Source organism: Sciurus vulgaris (assembly GCF_902686455.1).
Source record: "Sciurus vulgaris genome assembly, chromosome: 10".
Taxonomy (NCBI): domain Eukaryota; kingdom Metazoa; phylum Chordata; class Mammalia; order Rodentia; family Sciuridae; genus Sciurus; species Sciurus vulgaris.
The window spans coordinates 58,083,497-58,105,919 of NC_136470.1; the positions used below are offsets into that span (position 1 = coordinate 58,083,497).

Consider the following 22,423-nt stretch of genomic DNA (forward strand, 5'->3'; position numbering starts at 1 on the left):
GGCAGAAATCACAAAATAATTATAACTATTCCGTAAACTGTACCATCTCACCTTTGACCATAAAATGTGTTATATCTAATTTTAAACAATGAGAGAGTTAACCTTTAATTTATAAAAAAGGAATTTCGCTACTAAAAGTCATTAAGCATTAAGAAAGGTTATACAGAGATTTTCAAAGGTACTATTTTAAAGGAAGGTCGTTTTTGTCTCATTGGTTAAGTCAGTCCAGTGGAGCACAGAATAACCCAGGTGTTATGGTTTGGATATGAGGTATCCTGCAAAACCTCCTGTGTTCATAGAGAAAAGTTAAGAGGTAAAATGATTAGATTATAAAAGCTGTGGACCTACCTAGTGGAATGGGCTGACTGGGTGGTAATTATAGGCAGGTGGGGTGTGATTGGAAGATGTGGGTCACAGTGGGTGTGCCTTGGAAGGTTCATCTTCCTTGTGTCCTTCTAATTTTTGGCTACTGTGAGCGGAGCAGCATACTTTCACCATGCCCTTCTGCTGTGATGTTCTGCCTCACCTTGGGCCTTGAGCAGTGAACTCGGCTGATCGTGGACTAATCCCTAGAACTGTGAGGCAAAATAAACTTGTCCTCTTCCAGGTTGTTTTTGTCAGGCATTTTAGTTACTTCAAGAAAATGTTGACTAACATACTAGTTTACTTTCCTCTTCTCTGTTCTCTGAAACCATCTGTAAATCTCTAGAAGGCATTACTATTAGGTTTTTTTTTGTTTGTTTTTGTTTTTTTTTAAGTGAAAGATTCATTGGCATGGTCTAAAGTCAGATTTTTATAACACATTAACACTTGTACTTTTTGATGTGACAATGGAATAAATGACAATGGAATAAAATGCTTTTATTCCATTGACAAAGTAAAAAATGTGCTTTTATAAAGCCTGCAAGGGGCAGAGCCCTCAATTGGTGGGCAATGGGCCAGGCAGGAAAATGCCAGAGCAGTCGTTGGTGGGCATGAACAGTGGCTTGCTCTGCCAGGCTTGGCCACTCTGCCTCAAGGGAACATGTGGAACGAATGTCCTCAGTACCAGGACGCTAAAGAAAGTTTTCTCAATTGGTGCAAATGAATTAAGAAGTACAGTGAATGAATGATAAAAAAACTTTTCTATCCAAACCTGTTCTTTCAGGATTTTCTCCCATTGAGTTTCCTCTGAGCTCTTTTGTGATATGGTTCTCTCATACATTCTTTGTAATGTATTGAGCTTAATGAGATGACAGAAGATTTTCTAAAATTTCTAAGTTTTATGGTAGTTTGTATCATAAACATTTGGAAGTTTTAAATATCTTTAAATTAGGCTTTTAAAACCCAGCCAGATCCCTATTAGAAATATAAAAATAAAAAGGCCTGAGATAGTAATGTATAAACAGTGGAACAAACCCACCCATTGTTGTCTGATACTGAACTAACGTGCTGCTTGTGTAAGACAAATTCAGACCCAAATGGAGGGCTGCAGAATGACTGGAAAACTCAAAGAAAAACTTAGGGAGACAGCAGGGAATTGTTCTAAAAAGAACTGCATGAGTCGCTGTAAACTTCTACCTCACACACAACTGAAACAGTGAAGATCCAACAAAAGAGGGTTGCTTTGGAGTTGAACTTGTAAACAAATCTTAGTAAACAAAGAGACCAAAGGTTATGAATTTTCTAAACTGTTAAGATTATTAAGACTAGGCATTTAAAGGAAGTAACTGTTTTTCTTGAATGATAATGGGTGTATGGGATCTCTGTGTTTTTCTTGTTATATAATTTGTATATGTGTGTACATGTACATATATACAAACATAACTTGGATACTTAAGTATTAACACTAATTTATAAAACAAACTATCTTTCAACGCGCAATATTTATTTTTATTAAAACTTTTTTTGTTAGAAATGTGTGAACCTTTGGGATACTTAGCTGTGAGCACTGCTAAATGAATTTGTCTTTTCATTTTTTTCCAGTTATAAAAAAAAAGGATTCCTTATTAAATCAGAGCTCATTAAAAAGAACATTCTTCTAATTTGTAGGGATGCATCCCAAATATGAAGCAGATGCTATGGTTTAACAGATGTTTCAATGCTGGAATCATAATTTAAAGGGGTAAAATGACTGAAATAAGCTTATTCCAATTATAGCAAATCAGCTTATACTCAGACTTAGTTTTTTATAATATTTGAGTAAAAATATATGCTTTTGATGAAACAGGGTTGCTAAAAAATAATTCACCTAGAAACTGTTCTTACATTATTATTTGCACCACATGAATATGATGCCACAATACCAAGAGTGCATTTTAGAATAACTTCCTAAAGCCTTTCCAGCTTCTGATTAAACATAGATAATGTGTACAATGGATTAATCAGCATTACCAAATGATTACTAGTAGATAAATGCATCCTTAATTTTTACTCCATTTTTCTTCAGCAAAATAGAATATTTAATTATTCTCATGCCTCTTTACAAGAAAGTAATTATAACAGGATATTGAGGAGAATTTTTCCTGTTGAGTAGAACCTGTGCTATTACCTGGAATCTGAAGAAGACAGCTTTATGTTTATATATTCCAAAAGGAAATTCACCAAGAAATACCTTCCAAGTTGAACTGGACCTGTCTCATGGGATTTATAATCCAATTATTATCCCTTACACTTTGAGATACCTCTCATCCCCACTGCAACCCCCAGGTCATCTTAGGTTGAGGGGATACCATGGGCATTTCAGTCATCTGGAGCATCATGATTTTTCTCTGTCCTTGGGAAGAAAGGATAAGTAACTTCTCTTCTTTACCCCTGCCCCATCAAGGGAAGTGTAGGTAGCTCCAAGAGAACCACTATTAAAGACTGAGGGAGGAACAATCAAGAAGTACTCCTCATTCTTTAGCCAGAAGCAGGAAATGTTTTGGACATAAATTAATTGTGGCATCTTTTACTTAATCCACCCAGGTAAAAAAGAGAACGAAGGATGTTGGCAGCAGTGAGAAGGGCCTGCTATATTCTTTGTTTTAGCATTGTAAAGATGCATGTTTCTCAGTGTGTCAAAATGCATTCTACTGTCATGTATAACTATAAGAACAAATTAAAAAAAAGATGCGTGTTTACCAAAGGTCAAGTGAATACACAGGAAGCAGATTAGTTTGATCAGGTAAGAGGCCGCTGGATAGTAATGGGGAGGAATTCATAGATAGCAGACCTGGGATAGTCTTTCACATCAGGGAAAAATATAATGGAGATGCCTTTTCTGGGGATATTGAAGCAGTCCCTCTGGAGGAGTAGAATTCAACTGGCTTGCATCAATCAGCCTTTTTGATGCTAAAACACCAAAATACTTCTACTACTAGTAAAAAGCTTGTGACTCAACCCCCTGGAGTATCCGTGTCACAACTCAGCCAGCATCCCTAAGCTACCCTAATTCTTCCAACAACTGCAGGACACACCAAGGAACCTACAGGACCATGTTCCAGCCCTGTAGCCACATTCCTTCTGATAATTGGCATGCCCACCTATTAAATATTTTAAATATCACCCTTTCTTATAGCGTTCCCCTGAGGAAGTTGTGGACTCTTTTAAAGAGTTAGCAGGAACCACAAAATAAAGACATAACCATGGGCAGTTAGTTAGTTTTACCTCATTGTCTTCTATGACTAAATCAGAAGCTTTAGGCCTTGTGAAAGGCCAGAAATCAGCTTAAAACCAAGCACTTAACTCTTCCCCAACCACACTCCTGTGGGCTGAAATGGTAGGAAAAGTGAACGAGCAGATATTCCCAAGCCAGGGTTGTTGCTTAACTGTCTTCTCTTTGACAAGCAGTGAGAAATATTTTAGGCACTGCTGTGATTTGTACCTACCTGAGCAGGAAAAAGAAAATAGGATGAAGTTGGCAGCAGGCACAGAGAGGCTTGGATAGGCCTGCACTCTTGGTTCTGATGTTAGAAGGACCTCCCTATATTCCCATGGTTCTGAAGCCAAGAGATGCCCTAGGGAAGGGTCTGATTTAGGCATATGATTGGCATTTTAATGGGTGGACTTTTAATAGCTGAAAATATTTAATAACTGAAAATTCTGGGATTCATTTCACTTGTTTTAAAGGAATTTCTCTCAGATTTCTGCTGAGGTCAGGGAATTAAGAAAAATACAGTGCTTTCTGTTTGAATCCCCATGAGGTTTGTAATGTTCACTTAATCAGTTAACCTAAGTTGTGCAAATTCCATTTGTTTGGAAATGAGTTAGATAAGGTTATATAAAGATCAACAGAGCCTCCTTCCTGGTGTGGTCATCTTGTATCATAGTTGCTTTAGTTTGAAGACAGTCTGAAGAAATTCAGAGATAACTACCTGTACATTTCAGTAAAGAAAATTATATACTTAAAGACCACCATTGTCTAATTAATAAGTGAGATAGTTTATTTATTCTAACAAAATAATTATCAGGGTTTACTCCATACCAATAATAGTGTGGCTACTAAAGTTACCTGCAAATGTATGTACACACATATTTTAGTTCATAAGAACCAAAATCTGTAAACCATGTAAGGTCAGGGGTATAGGAGCACTTTATCTCCAGAGTACAAAGTATGTAGTGTGGAGTAGTGACTGAGTGCAAGCCTGAAAATACTGTTGTTAGTTTTATTCATAATTCATAATTCAAAGTAATTTTAAATATACTTTAGATTAAAATTTTTAGGTATTTTTTAGCAGATGAATTTTATTTTCTAACCTAAGATGATAATAACTGACATGAATATCTACTTGCGTCAGGCATTGTTTTAAGAACTTTTTGTGTACCGATTAATTCTCAGAACTGTCCTCTGAGGTGAATGGTATTATCATTCTTCTTTTACACATTAGGAAACTAAAGGACAGAGCAATTAGGTAACTTACTTAAGGTGATATGTACAGTGTTAGAGTTCAGGTAGGAACCCAGATAGTCTTTCTCCATAGCCATGCTCTGACATGCTGGGATGTTCTGTTGCCTCGTTTTGATGAATATTTTTAAAAGACTGTGCATGTTGCTTCTTATAGGCATGTGCATATTATAGAAGTCTTATGGAAGACAGCTTACTCCTACACATATATGTATGGCTGAATAAGATGACAGATGTTCAAGACTGCTGTCAAAGAAATGGAGCTTATATTTCCTTTTTAGAAACCGCCTATACTTTTGAAACTGCCACAGATACATCTTACACCCTTAAATATATGCCTATTCGTGAGCATACTTTGGGAAGGTGCTGAGTATTATAGGAAATTTTGATATACAACCCCTGTCCTAGAGGAGCTTACTGTCTAGGTGCAGAGAGAGAATATATTAAAAGTTACAGAGTAAGAAATGAATAAATAGTGCAAATTATTTTACAAGGAATTGTGCACTTAAGAGTGATACATAAAGTGATGTGTGAAACTAAAAAAAGATAGAAATTAGTATTAGCAGAAGTGTTCTGGGGACCAAGCACAAGGAAGAGAGCATGAAAGAACATTAAGATGGTTCTTGATAAAGGAGTCATTTAGAAACAACCAAAAGTTGAAAGTAGCAACCTTTGGGCCACATCCATTTGGCAGAGATACTTTATTTGGCACACATTTTGTTGACCTGTATCATATTTTACATTTCAATTAGTGACTAGTATTTAAAAATCATATTTCAAATAAATGTAGCTTTCTGACTGCTCCTAAAAATTTAGAGGATCTGCAGACACAAGGTCAGGCTTCCTCTGTGAGAATAATTGGTCAGAGCTGATTAGTGGTTGCCCTCTTTGGTATTTGCTCTCCAAATGACACTGTCCTCTCCCTTTTCTGATGAGCACTGACTCTTGAGGCCAGTAAAAATTGCCATCATCTACTTAATACTTGCCTACTTCCCTTTTTCATACCTGACCACATAAAGTGGAGATTGTTACTCATTCATAAATAAATATAGAGATGGGGGAGATAAAGCAAAGAGACAAAGCAAGGAAAGGAGATAGTTAAATGGCAATAAGCAAATCAAATAGGCAAGAGTAGAGGTCTGCATTAGGAGATTTGTGAAAGATGAAGGTAGAGTGTAGCTTCCAGTCAGATTGGAAGTATATTTAGTGCAGAGCAAAGAAATTTGTCCTTGAAAATAATGAGGAGCCATTGAAGATTTGTCAGGTATATGCAGGAGAGCAGGACGTGGAGAGATGCTCCTGGCAGTTGTGCAGAGAATGGAGTAGAAACCTCCTTGGGCACCAGATCTTGGAGGAGCAGGCAGTGGGAATGGAAGGCAGAAACAGATAACGAGCAGTTTTCAGGGTTTTCAGGTGGATTGGGTGATTGAATAGAAGTGAGAAGCAAAGGAAAAAAGAAGAGTTGACTCCAACTTTGACACTGAGTATGTGATAGGAGGATAGCTTCAAGAATTTTGACCCTGATTTTGGAACCCCACTTCAGGAAGCCCAGATGTGTGCAAAGGGTAAGATGTTACTCTAATAGAAAGGAAGAGATGAAAGATGTTGAGAGGGAAGAGACAGTTGAGGAATTCCCCATACTAGATAAATCAAGAAGAGAGCAAATTGCTAGCTAAGTAGTTGAATTTGGAAAGCAGATACATGTGTTCCTGTGAGCACAGAAGAAAGAAAGATGGGGAAAAAAAAAAAAGTCACCAAGTTTGGTCTGCTGTATACTCACATGTGAAAAAGAAAAATTATGGGTCTGTTGGGCTCAAGGGAACCGGAAAAGTTACCACTGAAAAAGAATGAAGATATTTTCAGAGGGCTCAACCTCTTAGCTTTTCTTAAATTCTCACTTACTAAAACCACTTCAAATCAAAGATAGGTAAAGATGAACTACTTCTAGCATCTGTAAAAATGTTATTATTACTATTATAATTTTCAATCATAGAAAATTATTACTCATTTTTAAAAAGCCACTGTTGCTGGATGTGGTGATGCATTCCTGTAATCTCAGCTACTACAGAGGCTGAGGCAGGAGGAACAGAAGTTTTTGGCAAGCTTGGGCAACTTAGTGAGATCCTGTCTCAAAATAAAAGTGCTGGGGGTGTAGCTCAATGACAGAGTGCTTATCTAGAATTTGTGAGGCTCTAGGTTTGATCCCCAGTACCACAGGGAGGGAGGGGAGGGAGCCAGGGAAGAAAACAAGGAAAGATATCCCATGAATAATCTTACTTGACTGTGTTCCCTCGAATCTCATTCTGTCACTGACAGTTACTGGTTGTATTTGATTGAATTATGACTCCATTTGAATTTTCTTATGTTATCCATGTGTATTATCCTTTCCAAAGACCTCAGGACCAGAACATAAACCTGCTGGTGTTACTTCAGTTCTTCCTAGAGTTGTTGTAGAAATGAATTCTCATATTTAAACTTCATTTAAGAAGACCTTTTATTTGAATGTGATATGTTTCTTATCTTTTTATGTAAAGTTGTGAGTCTTTTTAGGAAATTCCTTAAACTTTTCATTTTGTCCCCAATTGCACCAACTTATTTTTAGAAGAAATGAGATACAAATGTGTTTAATACCTACCTTTAACATCTTCAGGGGAGACTTTAACAGAGGGTCTTGTGAACAACAACCACCTCTAACCCATCCGAAATCTTCAGAAACTCCATGATTTCTGAAGAAATAGTAAGTAAAGAGAAATAGAAACTCCCATTTCACCTGGGCAAACTGTTTCAGCAAACCAAACAGAACACTATGTAATATGCCCAGACTCCAGGGTCAGGAAACACTTAGACCACTGTTCTGTGACCACTTATCTTTTATGATAAAGAGAATCTAATTTTCTTAGCAGCAATGCTATTTGTTTATTCTTAGAAACTGTCAACCAGTGTGTATTTTTATGACAAAAACATTCTGATTTTATTTAATTATAGGAGAAGTGCACATCTTAGAAAATACTGCTAAATGCCATCCTAGGGTTAGGTCTATCTGTTTTGGCAGATAATAAGTCAGCACAAAATGATTGTAAATATACCTTGACTGCAAAACATTTGTTTTGTACTGAACAGCAGAGATTTTGAAATTGCAACTTCCTGATTAATGCCCATAGGTCTGTTTTCACACTGCCTTATTTTTAATTTAGCTGACTCCTTCAAAATGAAAGAAAGTATAATTAAGAGTAAAATACTGTGGTACCTTTTGGAAGTAGTTACCATCTCTTCATACCAGTTACATGACTTCTACTGTGGTATTACTTCTTACCTAGTATACGTAATTTATTTTCAGTCACCACTTCACAAAGTCTTTTTAAGCAGGACACATTTAAGAAATTAATCAATATCTTAACATTTTTAGAAAAGAATACTTTTAGAATAGCTCTGATTTAAAGAGATAAGCTTGATGTGGCAGATGTTTATTATGCTTTTAAAGCTAGTCCCCAATAACAAACCCCATACCTACAGTGTGCTCTTCCTGAACTAAAAATGGCAGCCTTCCTGAATCCAGGAACTTAAAACAAAATCCCTCTACAGCATACTTTATCTTATGGTACTTCAGCATTTCCATTGAGTTTTTCCTTCATGATCATTTTGTAGAGAATAACTGTTTTATACTGGGTTTAGCATGTACACCCTTGGTACCTTGATATCAACATACCGGTTTTTTTTCTTTTTGGTATGAGTCACATTTCTTGCAGCATATCACCATCAGGCCTTTCTGACTGTACAAAACAGTGAGGAATCTCGGTGTGGTTTCTGTTGGCAGAGGTAAAATTTAAATATTTGTGATTAATTTTCACTGGTGCTCTTGGGAGATGTAACTAAGGACACTGTGATTGCCGATTTAAGCCTAGCAGTAGCATGGTCATAATTAGCATTGTTTTTTATAGACTTGTAAAGTAACCCTCTCCAGGTTTGAATCAGAATGCATTTTAGATTCATCAGTTACCTAAGAACTAATGAACCATTCAACTTAACACAATTATCTGTCGAATGCCTTCTTGGAGAATCCAAAGGTGAACAGAATACATTTTATGTCCTCTGTTATAGTTATAAAAAAAACACAGTAGTTCCTTGGGGAATATATACTAAGAATCAAATATTTATGCCCATCATTTGATTTAAAACATTAGCATTTAACTACTTTGAATGCAGTCATGGGGATTCCATCCCTGGAAGATGTCCAGATGATTTTCTGTTATCACTTTAAAAGAAGGTTATTGTTCAATTTGAAATAATACTAGAACAATAAATTGTCATTTACTTTGTCATGTACTATTTCAAGACTTGATTAATAACAACCCTCTACTAAAGGGCATCTTGACTAAATTAATAATAGTCATTAGTTGTGTGATTCCCATAATGCGTTTTTATTACCTTGATTAAACATCACTTTGTGTTCTTGTATGTCCATTGTATGCCTGATTGTCTTTGTGCGTGTGTATGCAGTGTGTATATGCATACACATCTGTGCATGTGTATGTAATGCAGTGTGTGTGTATAGTTTAATGTTCACTACTCTATAGATATATGTACCTAAAGTGGATATAAGTAGATAAACTCAAAAGTAAAAAGGAGCTTACTTGTGTTGCTTGGGGAGGGATACTGATTTGAGTTCTTCCTAGCCTCATTTTGTCAGGTATGGTTCTTTTTTAACCACAACAGAATCATTCAACCCTAGAATGAAAAATTAGAAAAATGCAATTAGTCTTCCAAGGCTATGGCATGCTGTTGATGATACTAATGTGAATATTACTACTACTATTAATAGTATTGACATTTTTCTAGCATTTATTCTATGTCATAAGCCCCAGAGGGCTGAGTATCACAATACTTTATTCTTCTTTGTACTAGGCACTATTTTAAATTCTATATCTGTGCAACTCATTGGACCTCACAGTATTCCTAAGGCAAGAAATATTAACATCTACATTTTGTAAAATGGACAACTGAGGCACAAAAAGTGTCAGTTAAGTGCTATGAATAATCTTACTTGGCACTGACCCCTCCAATTAACATAGGCAGTCAGTGGCAGAGCTCACCTGTGTCCTAGACAATCTGACTCCAGACTCTCTACCTTTTGGCAGTGCCTCTCAATATAGAATTTGCCTATCTGCAAGATTGAAGGCATCTTATTAGAGTTGTTATATCCGTAGCTATTCCCAGGTTCAGTTCATGTCATATGTAAGTGCCTAATATAATAGTGAGGGGGAAAGGAATCAAAAACAGAAGTCATGGAGTTTAGTGATTTTTGTAGTAAAGGACAGGAAACTGAAGTGCTTTTAAGAAGATGCTTAGAACAAAGAATGTTTTAGAGAGTCAAATGTATTTTTTAGACTTAAGGAAAAATGAGTTTCAAAAAATTTCGGGAACTGCACATACAAATAGGCACTACCATGAAATAAGGCCCAAGATCAGTAAGAGAGTCCGTCTCTGTTGCTCCCTGCCACACATGCACATATTTGTGGTGCCCACATATATACATCTCAGCAAAAGAAAAAGAATGGGGAAGAAGTTTTCAAATTTTTAAAATCTATAAATACTTATGAATTCATTTGTAAAATAATATGAACTTTGTATAATAAATAAAGAGGAATGCAAAAGAATGACATCAATTAGCAGGAAAAAATACACTAAAATCCCGCGTGAACTTTATTTGGCAAAAACTAAGAAGCAAACAAACAAAACAAAAAACTCTGGACTGTTTTTAACTGTTTAGAACTAAAGGTAGAAGAAAATTGTCTCTGTCTTAGATTAGAGGAAGTAAAGGTTACAAAGAAGAAAAGGCAAAATTGTTGATTACTATTTTGCCACCATTGTGGGGAGGGGATAAAGAGTATTTTGTTCTATCAGAAAGTATAGCTGCAAAAAGGCAAGTGTATATTAAATCAGTTAGAAAAAAACTAAAGTATATGATCCTGGCATACTAATTCAGGTTTCCTACAGCAAAAAAAAAAAAAAAAAAAAATTACGTATTTTATATATATATAAAATTATAGGATACTATGAGACTATACAAATGAAATTTATCTCACTTTTCATAATCTTTGACAAGTTGTAGAAATGGAACTCAATGAGAACAAAAATGGAAAAACTTCATCCTAATTTTTAAAAAATGTAAGCATAATTCCTAAAATGTAGGCTATTAATTTCTAGAAATATTGGAAATTATTTGAATATTATGTTTGGAACTTATAGAAAAGAAGATGAAAACTGGGAATTATCAGTTTCCCTGACAAAGGCCATTTTCACATGCGCTGTCTGTCCCTCAGTCTATTTGGATTGATTGCTGCCTTTATATCCCAAATGGCTGCAGACTGTCTTTCTTCTGCTCCTATGTCCCAGCTTCCACTCTTCCACTGGATTCAGCCAGTGAAAAACACTGGTAGGGGATCAGGATGGGAGAGGCGAGGCTGTATAGGGAAGGGGTGAGGCAGTGGCAGGGTTAAGCTGAGACAGCATCCCTTCCATAGTCCAGCCTCCCTCCAGAGAAGCCCAGTGTGCTTCTGCTTTCCACTGGGCACCTGGCATCTGGGCTTTAGTAACACTCTTTACCCTGTTTGTCTCCAGTCTGGTTTCCTGCTGGTGCTAATCCTTGAGTTGCCTCATACTTCTTTTATTTAGTCATTTTAGTTGTTCATGACCTGTTCCCTGCATTAAAGGTCCTCTGCTAGGTATGCTTTTAAGTTGTTTCTGTTTACCTAGTTAGACTCTGACTGGACACAAGGCAACCTCATTTTCTATATGGTATGGTTGTAGTTAGTTATAAAGCAGGCTAAGAGAATGCTGTTGGCATTCTCTATCTAGATTTTAGCAAGACTTGACAGATATAATGTCCCTGTGAAAAAAATTGGAAAATTTAGACTGGATTATAAAACATTTGACATTGCTGAAGATTATTAATATTCAAGAAATGCCCAATGAAAGGGGTCTAGAAGTATGAGAAGACTCTGTCCTGATCCATACCCCACTCAACATTGTTCATAAAGATTTAGACAAAAACATATTACTGAAAAAAAGAAATATGCAGTTCTAGCTGGGCGCAGAGATACAAACCTATAATTCCAGCTACTGGGGAGCCTAAGGCAGGAGGATTACAAGTTTGAGGTCAGTGTGGGCAACTTAATAAGATCCTGTCTCAAAAGAAAAATAATTAAAAGGCTGGGGATATAGCTAAGTGTGTTAGAGCACATCTGGGTTCAATCCCTAGTACTGTTAGGAAAAAAAAACGTCTTGACTCTAGGTACACCCACCCAACCAGCATGTTATGTGGGTAAGTAAATCCGGGATTTTAATTGACCATAAGTTCAATACAGCCAGAAGTGTGATGTGTTTTTAAAAGAAGAATTCATATCTGTACCCCATTGAAAGTACCCCCACAAACTAACAAATGGTTTTACTTCTCATCTGATATATTATGGCAAGACTAGAATATAATTTATAAAAGACACTAGTAAAGCTTTGTAACATGTAAGGTTGTTTGCACACATTTGTTCTCTTTTACCTCACAGGAAAGCCATGTAAGTTGCACCGGTATCCCATTTCTCAGTTGGTATTTCCTCCTGTGGTTTCAAGTCTCCTCCATTCCATAGCTCACTGGGTGGCTTTAGGCAAGCTGTGGTGCTTGGTCATGAACCCAGTTCTTTTCAGTAAAGCCCACTCTCACTTCAGGAATTAAGACTAATAGGATAGTCAATTTTCACTCTGTATTTAAAAAGAATTTAAACAGAATTGCCCTTTAATAGAATAATAGGCTTAATGTCTTTGTATGGAAGTTGGTTAACTAACTCTTGGGAAGCCTTTAGTAGAGGGAATTCCTGCTTGGGGAAGGTTGTGTTAGACAGCCTCTGGAATAACACCCAACTCTGAGACTGATTTGATTTTTAGTTAGTGGAATAAATTTGTGATTTGTGGTTTGTAATCCAGAGATATTTGTTTTACTTTTATAATTCTATCTCCAGCACTATAATTATTCTCTCTTATAGTTTAGGATTAATATACTTTATTTGTGAAAAAACTTTCAAGAGCCTGAAATGAGGAAGCAAAGAAAGCATGACTAGTGTTTGCTGTAATTACCTACCCAAGAAATATTATGCTATTTCCCAGAATATGTCCCCAGAGTGAATGTCTGCATGTGTTCCATTTCATTCTTAGCTGTAGAATCCTATCAGAGGTGATGAGGAGAATCATTTTGAAATATATTGAAGCAGAGAGCAGAGTTTGCAAAGTATTATTAGGTTTGCTAAGTGGAACCTGTGCAAATGTAAACTCTCTGCATACCACTGTAAAAATTAGCACCCAGAAGACAAAAGGACCCTGAAATGACCTGTGAAAGGCCACCAGGGGGGCTGGTTGAAAAATCATAAAATTTACCTCCTGGAGCCTTTTTGGCCTTCTTTCTAAAACTAGTAAGTATATTCTCTCAGCTTACGTGGCTAGAATAGGTGAAAAAGGAAAATAAAAATTACTTTAAAATTGTTGCAAAAACAAATTCATCAGAGTAAAATATGCAGGAAAGACTAAATATGTTGGCATTTCAGAATTAACATTTTGCTTTTGGGTTATTGCTGGTTAGGTTTAATAAATGAAAATTCTTGATCTTTGTAGTCATTAAAAGTTACCTTACATGAGTTCCTGAAAAAGACAGCCCCTTGGTATTGCAAATCTTCCTTGTGAATAATCTGAAGGACGGGGCACTCTCATCATGTTCCTTTATTTATTTTTCTTTCCAAATGCAGTAACTGCTTCTCTCACCCCTTCTCCAGTGTCTTCCAAGTCTCACTAATCATAATAGATTTCTCCCAGAAAGATTTGTGATGCATTGAAAGTACAAAGAAAAAAAAATGAGAGAAAAGAGCATCTGATATCTAATTTAGTGTATTACCCATTTAAAAAGTGAATTTAAAAATGTTAAAAACCTCTGACAACTTGCCATTTGGGATTTTTGAAAATGGATTGGTTCCCTACTCATGTGCCTGATCTTGTACTGACTCAGCAAGCCTCAATATTCTTTCCCCTCTAAGTTACTAATGCAAAGTAAATAAAATTAGTTATGACTAAGACTTCCTGTGCTACCTTTGACCAAATCAGCACCACCAACCTCTCAATAAATTTCTCAAAGGCAGAAACCTGACCCGATTGATTTTTATACCTTTAGCATTCTACTTGGCCATGGCATTTGGCATCTTGCAGTTAAGTATGTATGAATGAAAATCCAGATATTGGAAGTTAATTTTATAATAAGCTGCAGTTACCCCTCCTAAAAAATAGCCTGTAGTTGAAGTTTCAAGGTACCTATGAGCTGGAGAGAAAGATGGCAGTTTTCCCCTTAAATATCCTATACGTGAAATGTTGGGAGTTTTGGTGGATAATTTAAAAACTTAACCAGTGTAGAACCAGATATGTTTTGGTATTCAGAATTGTTCAGATTCTAGAGAAATGATACAGTAGATACATCTTACTCTATGTAATTTCCACTGTGCATATTGAAACTAATGAATATTCTGATAGCAAAAACATGTGAATTGTCAGTGAGATAAACTGTTTAAGATGTAAAACATTTTCATGTTGTTTCAGGTCAGAATTTATAGCCAAATAAGTTCAGATCAGATTGAAATTTCCACCAAATGAGTTAAAAACAAGTCATACGAACAAAAAATCCCCTTTGTTTTCAGAGCTTTTGTGTTTTTAAGTAAGTTGTCTGTCAGCATTTGTGGACCTATAAAGTTTTGTTCTTTTATTGAAACTTTTTGTAGTTGTTCATTGAATCATTATGCCATTTCTCATTTCAACTGGATTGGTTGAAGCTCCTGCCATTCTCATTTCCCTTCAAGGATGCTGGGAAGGCAAACATCTAAAAGAGAGTTTGAGGATAATTAAGCACTATAAGTACTTCGTCTAACGTAGACCTCACAAGATCCTCTGAAATAGGATCATTTCCATTTTACAAAGGTCACAGGGAAGCGTGGAGTGCAGTGACTCATTCCATGCCACAAAGTTAGTAAACAGCCAAACTGAGAGTCAAACTTGAGTCTTTTAAGTTCATGTCCCATCCTCCTCCTATCAAATGTTATTTTCATAGGAAAGCTTCTGATGAAGCTGGAAAATGATGATTCAGATATATGTTAGTCTAGAGTTTAATGAATGTACCACATGGCCTATAGACCTTTCATTTGAATCATTTAAGTTACTTTGGCAGAACTGCACTGACTATTATAAAGATGGTTCTGATTATTTTTTAAAGAGGGATGGGAATTAAAACAGCAACTTGTTTGATTATGGAATAACGAGGATATTTTATGTTGTTCTCCCATTTTTGTTTTAACTGTTTAGATGTGCCTGGCATCAGAAGGAGTGAAAATGGATGAAACAAAGCTAATAAAAGCAAAAGAATCAGATGTTGGAAGAATTAAAGAATTGGAGAAGGGAAGAGAGGAAAGAGAAATAAAAATAGAGAAAATTGAGGAAGCTGGGTTACAGAAGGAAGGAGAATTTGAAAAATCATCTAAGGAAAATATAAGAGAGTCTAAGGAATTAAGAAATTTTGAGGAGCTACAAATGGATAATGTAATGGCTATAAAAATGGAAGACCCCAAAGAAATTAGAAAGGAAGAATTAGAGGAAGATCAAAAATACAGTCACTTCCCTGATTTTTCATATTCTGCCAGTAGCAAGATAATAATAAGTGATGTTCCCAACAGAAAGGATCACATGTGCCATCCTCATGGAATTATGATCATTGAGGACCCCACTGCTCTAACCAAACCAGAAAAACTAAAAAAGAAAAAGAAGAAAAGCAAAATGGATCGACATGGAAATGATAAATCCACACCCAAAAAGACATGCAAAAAGAGGCAGTCTTCAGAATCTGATATTGAGAGTGTCATATATACCATTGAAGCAGTTGCAAAAGGAGACTGGGGTGTTGACAAATTTGGAGAAACCCCACGAAAGAAGGTTCGTACGTCCTCGAGTGGCAAGGGAAGCATTTTGGATGCCAAGCCACCAAAGAAAAAAGTGAAATCAAGAGAGAAGAAAATGTCAAAGGAGAAATCCTCAGACATCACCAAAGAGTCAAGACCTCCAGATTTCATTAGTATTTCTGCCAGCAAGAACATTTCCGGTGAGATGCCAGAGGTTATAAAAACAGAACCATTGACTCCCACAGAGGATGCACTACCACCCAGCCTGTCGGGACAGGCCAAGCCTGAGGACAATGACTGTCACAGAAAAATAGAGACCTGTGGTTCCAGGAAATCTGAGAGGTCTTGCAAAGGTGCTCTTTATAAAACCCTGGTGTCTGAGGGCATGCTCACCTCTCTGCGAGCTAACGTTGACAGAGGTAAGTAACTGCTACAAACCAGAAAGGAGCATGGAAACCAAGTGGAAGTTCTCTGTTAGACCATTGAAAAGCATCTCCATAAAGGACAACATGACATCCAGATAGCATCTTACATTCATAGGGTTCTCTGTGGTATATGGTTCGTATCTATTTTTTGTTTTAGTCAGATTTTTGCCAGCACCATTCAGAGTATGTATCTATAAGTAGTTCTTGAGATGTAAATATTCAAAATACCTAAACTCTCATTTTACTTGTTTGGGCTGGTTCATTATTTCAGTAAGTCAGTACAATGGAGATTTGGGTTTGGTTTTTAAAACAGATACAATTTTCTGAATATAGCAGATATATTTGTTAGGATCTTGATCTGTAACCTCCAGAAACAAATACCCTATCCAGCCTTTCCATTTGGTAATAAAAAATGTAATTGACGTTTTCTTTAAAACATGACAGCACCCAGAAACTAATTGCTGTATATACCTTTATTCTATGGACTATTTCACGTAAATTCATCTATTTTAAAATGTAGCACCTGAGTAGGGAACTATCTCTTGCCAAGCTATATTCCACCAAGAGATGTGTGTCTTAGGTCAGTAAGCTCTGAATGAAGATAACTTGGGAATATGTAGTTCTCCTGGAATGTCCTTCCAGTGAGTCTTGGGGAAATTAGAATTAAAAGTGTCTATCAGCAGAGGACTTGCTTGCTTTAGGCTAGTTATCAAATGGAAAACTTAGGTCTGTGTCTTGAATCCTGTGGTAACTTGTTAAATTATGACAAAGACACCTTATCCCAGAGGTTATATTAGTGACCTTCTTTGCATGTCCATTATTAAAGATAGTCCAGTGTGAATCATCTCTGTAATAGTTACAGATAGTATCAAGCAAGTAACACCTAAGAAATCAAGAGGTCACCTGTGAAGCAACTAACATGATTTCTCCCAACTCCAGTGTACTGAGCACATCCTTTCTTCTTGGACATCCCTAGGTAAACGAAGCTCAGGAAAAGGGAACTCCTCTGATCATGAAGGGTGTTGGAGTGAAGAAAGTTGGACCTTTAACCAGAGTGGGACCAGTGGGAGCAAGAAGTTCAAGAAGACAAAGCCCAAGGAAGACTCTCTCCTTGGGTAAGTGCTTGGAACACAGTCCACCTGCACTGCACAGACCCCAGTGTAGTTGGACTTTGAAGAAGAAATGAATCAGTTGCCAGTGACTGAGCTCCCTAGAAAACACAAATCAAGTGTAAGTACACAATTCCTGCTGTTGACACAGTCATGTGAGTGATTATTCCATTCACATTGTTAAGTACAGTAGAACTTATGTAGGTTTTACACTTGGGTCTGAGTTTGAATTGACGTCCACCATGTAAGCAGTGGTGGTATTATAAATCCTTTAATATCACCAGGACCCTTTCTTACATCTGAATCTTTGGATAGATATTATTAATATATTTGTATTTTGCCATTTTATGTACTCTATTTATAATACTGTATTTATATTCACTTAATATTTCTAAATGTACACACGTGTATGAAGTATAGCTGGAAAATGTGAGGTAAATAAAGTTATGTTTCTGTATCTAACCTTGATTTGTTCAGACCATCTTCTGTTGTTGTAAGATCAAAATTCTAGTTTGAGAAGCGGGGATGTAGCTCAGTTGGAGTACTTGCCTAGCATGCAGGAGGCCCTGGTTTTCACCCCTGCACACAAAAATGGAGAAAATTCAGTTGAGTATTCTCCTGATACAAAGACCATTCAAGGCATTAACCCATGCATTGAAATGTAGTGGTAAATAAGCAGTAGTATACTTCAAGATAAGATCATGAAAAATCATTTCATACTTAATTTTTATGCCAAAGTCTTTTAATAACAATCCTTTTATAAAGCATTTTGTTAATGATATGGGAGATACAGAGCTTTATATTGGTGAGGAAAGTATCTGCATATTTGGTCGTACTGTTTTGAAAATCCTTTGAGATTTCTCATTAGCCCAATTTGAAAAGAATACATTGAATGGAAATAATTCTGTTTTTTCATAAGTGTTTAAAAGTATGCAAATTTTATGCATTGAGCATATTTTATTTGTTTTATTCATAATATTTGCATTTCTATTTGTGGAATAATGTAATATTTTTCCTCAGAAATTACAGTGCTTTAAAGTCTGGTTAATTCTAAGACTCTAGGTCATCATAAAGTGGGAGGATGGAAATTATTTCTCATGGTGCTGGCTTCTCAAGATTATTTATATTGAAACAGTACATTTATAATTGCATATATTTCATTTTTAATATTCTTAACGTCCAAAGTACTTCAAACTAGTTTTGCTTACGTTACATGCTTAAGTAATGACATGAAAATCCTCCCATTTGTCATTGTCAAATATTTTCAGTGCAGAATTATCCAAAAAATGATCCTTGAGCTTTTAGACCAATGTTGTGTATCTTCTAGAATAGCTGCCAGTGCCTTCTGAGTCTGAACATCAGGAGGGAGCAGGTCTCGTTGTAGAAGTGCTAGGGGGAAAAGCAAGCATTAAGGCGTCCCAGTAGAACTGCCCCTGAAACTCCCATTAGAAACTAATTTGAGAGAAAGAAATGTTCTCCAGTCTAGTGAAAAACAGAGTAAATTTGAAAGATCATTTGAAAATCTGTCCCCAAAGAGATTGCTGTGTGGTTTATGTGTATTGTATTTTAATAATTTCTGAGAAAGTCACCTGTGTATATTTGAGAGAGTGGTTTTCTGATGGTTTCAGTCAACCCTAAATTTTAGTTCTCTTTCCTCCTTTACTACTTTAAATATCGACCTGTCAGGATCCTGGGTTTTCCTGGTTTGTAACATGCCAGTGTAGTGTCTAAGCAGTGAGAAATGATGGTTCCTGTCAGTCTCCTTTGAGATTTGTAGGTGAGCACTTTAAACCTTTTTAATCTCAGAAAATGTGCTACTTATTTAGTTAGTTATAGCCAAGAAAAATTCATCTGAGTATTGACAGTTCTAATTTTTTAGATGTCTCTCAGGAATAAAATAGGTGATTATCCTTGTTCTCTTTAAAAATAACAGTCCCAAGAGACCATGTAAGTAATGCCTTGTGTCTTCACAGTTGTCTTTTGTGGGTACTTGGACTGTCTGAAAAACTCATGACTTAAGAAAACTTTCGAATTGTATCTGATTAATATCAAACTTTCCATCAGTGTGAGCTTTTTCTGTTCTTTTTTTTTAAGTTGATGAGGAAAGATGATTTTTGGGGGAGGAATATGCCCCTTCCATCACCCTTCACTGCTCCACCTAGTAATTTTCTATTAACTGTTCTGTTGGTCATCTGACCCCCTCTGCTTTACAACGCTTGTACCTTCCTCCAAAACTGGGAACAGTTTTAGGTGAGAATATCTCAAGTTCATCTCATAGCTAGAAGCCAAACACATTAGTTTCATGAAAGTTGTACCAAAGTTACTTTCTTCTCCACACACCTTCCGTTTCCCATCAACCAAGCACAGTAGGTCTGCCACTTTCCCCATCTGTCTGGAGTGAACCTTAGTTATTAAGATTCACTGAACGAAAGCCAGCAACCAGCCTAGGATCCAACAGACATGCAGCCATTGCTCCATGGGGGCCTTGGAGATGGTCAAAGCCAGTCCACAGATTCCCAGCCTTTCCAGTGGAATATTTAGTCATATGTGGTGTAAGTTAAAGTGGTGTTACCTCTCTTGCCAGTGAGTTCATTCAAAACTGACTTTTACTTTTCTTCTTGTGGTGTTTTTATCTTCATCTGATCACCTCTCCAGATTTTTTTTGATATTCAAATTTTATGTGCTTTTTGTGTGTGTGTACATCTTAACCAAGTGTCAAATTCATAAAACTATCAGTATCTATATTACTAGTAAGCTTGTTAATATATATGCATACATATGAATCTTTAGAATGGAAAACTCTGAATAAGCTATGCTTTGTATTGAACTTTATGAGAAATTCTCATGTCAATGGAAAGAATGACAAATTCCCCACTTCAAACATATTTAATATTTTAAACAATGTTTCTACTGTTCTAAGATAATAATGCAACTTGTCATGTGAGTTTACTAAGAAAACTTGGTAAATCTTCCCAAGCATTTCTGGAAAGATGTGTATCTTTCTCTTGCTAAAAAGTTATTTAAAATACCCTAATTCCTAGGTGCCCTGTTTTCAAATGGAATATCTTAAAAATATGCCTTGTATCATTTTCTATTGAAGCGTCTGGTCATGTGCTAATTGATTCCTCTCCCCAATTTTAATAGCTCAGTAAAGCTGGATGAAGAATTTGAAAAGAAATTCAACAGTCTCCCTCAATATAGTCCGATTACATTTGACCGGAAATGTGTACCTGTCCCAAGAAAAAAGAAGAAGACTGGAAATGGGTCCTCAGAACCATCTAAAACCAGCAAAGGTTAGCTGTCACCTGTACCTCCCTGCAGCGTGGTCAGAATCTCAACCAACCCCTTGGCTAAGCTTCAGCAGCTCCTTTAGATAAGTACAGTAATTGGATTTAGAATTAAGGCAATAGGAAGTCAAAATTTCAGCTTGCTTTTCAAGATTATCTTGGTTCCTGCCTCCCTTCTCCCTGCGTTCCTCCCTCATTCTTCTTCACCTCTGTCCTTTAGTATCTAAGTCTGTACATCTCCTTTAAAGGTATAGCCAACTTTTCCAGACATGTTACATGATCTTCAGCCTTCTGCTCTCCAGAACTCCTATTTGGAATGTAAAACTTTTCAGAAACTGCTGAGTCCAGTTTGTCTCATCCTTGAGTCTACAACAGGTTGGACTCTGGACTATGATATCATTCTATTTGCCTGATAAGCAGAAGGTATTCTTTACTGACAGTATGGACCAAATGAAAATAAAAATACCTGCAATACTGCAGCAATATATATTTTATTGGTTTTGTTAAATTTAGAAAAATGTTTTGTTTAGCATATTTATTTTCAAGAATGCCATCTTCTCCCTATCTGGCTATTTTATTTATATTTTTTGTGGTGCTGGGGATTTAACCCAGGGTCTGGTACACACTAAGCAAGAGCTTTATCACAGAGCTGCATAACCTAACCCCTCAGCTTCTCCCTATCTGTGTGAGGAAATCTCTTAAAATTGTCAGCATGACTTGGCAGATCTCAAAAGAGATTTTAAAGAGTGTGGGGCATTTCTAGTAGTCTCAATACTTGGGACTTCTGTTGACATTTGTGTGATAGGGATGGAGGTGCCAAACATCCTGCCCTGCTCAGGATCTTCCAAGCACAGTGCAAATTGTTCTATCTAAAATGATAATATTGGTGCCATTGAGAACCTTGCCTTTTTCCTGACTTTAGGTCTAAAGATTAGTGGGGAAAATTTGCCTCCAGTGAGCTGTCCTTTAGGAACAGAAAATAGAGAGATGAAGAATTGGTGTCACAGAGCTATAGTTGCTTTCAGGATCAAAATCTGAGCAAGATTTGATAGAAGAGTACTTATAACTTACCTTGCAAAAGTGGCTGCCTATTCTCTGCTTTGTGTCAAATCAGATTAGTTCCTTTCTTTTGTGTATTTTAGGTAGATCTAATATAAATATTAATGGAGAAATACAGTTTTTGTGGTTCTTTGAGGGAAATATTTAAGGTATATGGATAAGGGAAAATTATGTCTTCTAAAAAAATGACTAAATTGTTTTCTCTCAAGACCTAAGTACTCTTTGCACATGAATTGCCACAAAGATGGTGGCTTTGAGATCTGTATCTCAGGCCATCAGTGAATGGCTGGTGAAAATTCCCCCCTTGTGATTAAAGGACAGGAGGTACACAAAAGTCATTTTAGAATTAACTGTTTTTCTCTGGGGTTAATAAAAGCAAGGCTAGTGAATAAAGTACTGGAAAGGAAGTATTGTTGCATTGACTGGTTTGCTCAGCTGGGAAAATAAAAGAGCACTGTATGATGGTCTTCCAAGATGCATAGGAAAAGAAATAAAGTGGACGTTGACAGGTAGTAGCTGACTACTGTAATGGATTACCAAATGAAATGGCAGTCTTCCTGCCCTGGAGATATTGAGGAATAGGCAAAGTAGTCCATGAGCCCAAAGCTACCAGCTACCTTGAGCTTCCATAATTCTTGGATTTAAAGTTGCTGATAAGTACTTGACAAGCCAGTAAAACGGAGCCTAATTGATTGATGTAAGGATGCAT

The 22,423-nt window shown here is 36.4% G+C and overlaps 1 protein-coding gene across 12 annotated transcripts in view; it reads left to right on the forward strand.

Annotated features, from left to right (window-relative positions):
• Window positions 1–22,423, forward strand: part of BBX (BBX high mobility group box domain containing) — a 253,393-nt gene that overhangs the window by 202,801 nt on the left and 28,169 nt on the right. For all 12 annotated transcript variants that reach the window (XM_079100834.1, XM_079100827.1, XM_079100832.1 and 9 more), the window contains 3 exons: window positions 15,245–16,253; window positions 17,236–17,374; window positions 20,513–20,661. In XM_079100834.1, the coding sequence (XP_078956960.1) occupies window positions 15,245–16,253; window positions 17,236–17,374; window positions 20,513–20,661 (1,297 nt within the window). The remainder of the gene's footprint in view (window positions 1–15,244; window positions 16,254–17,235; window positions 17,375–20,512; window positions 20,662–22,423) is intronic.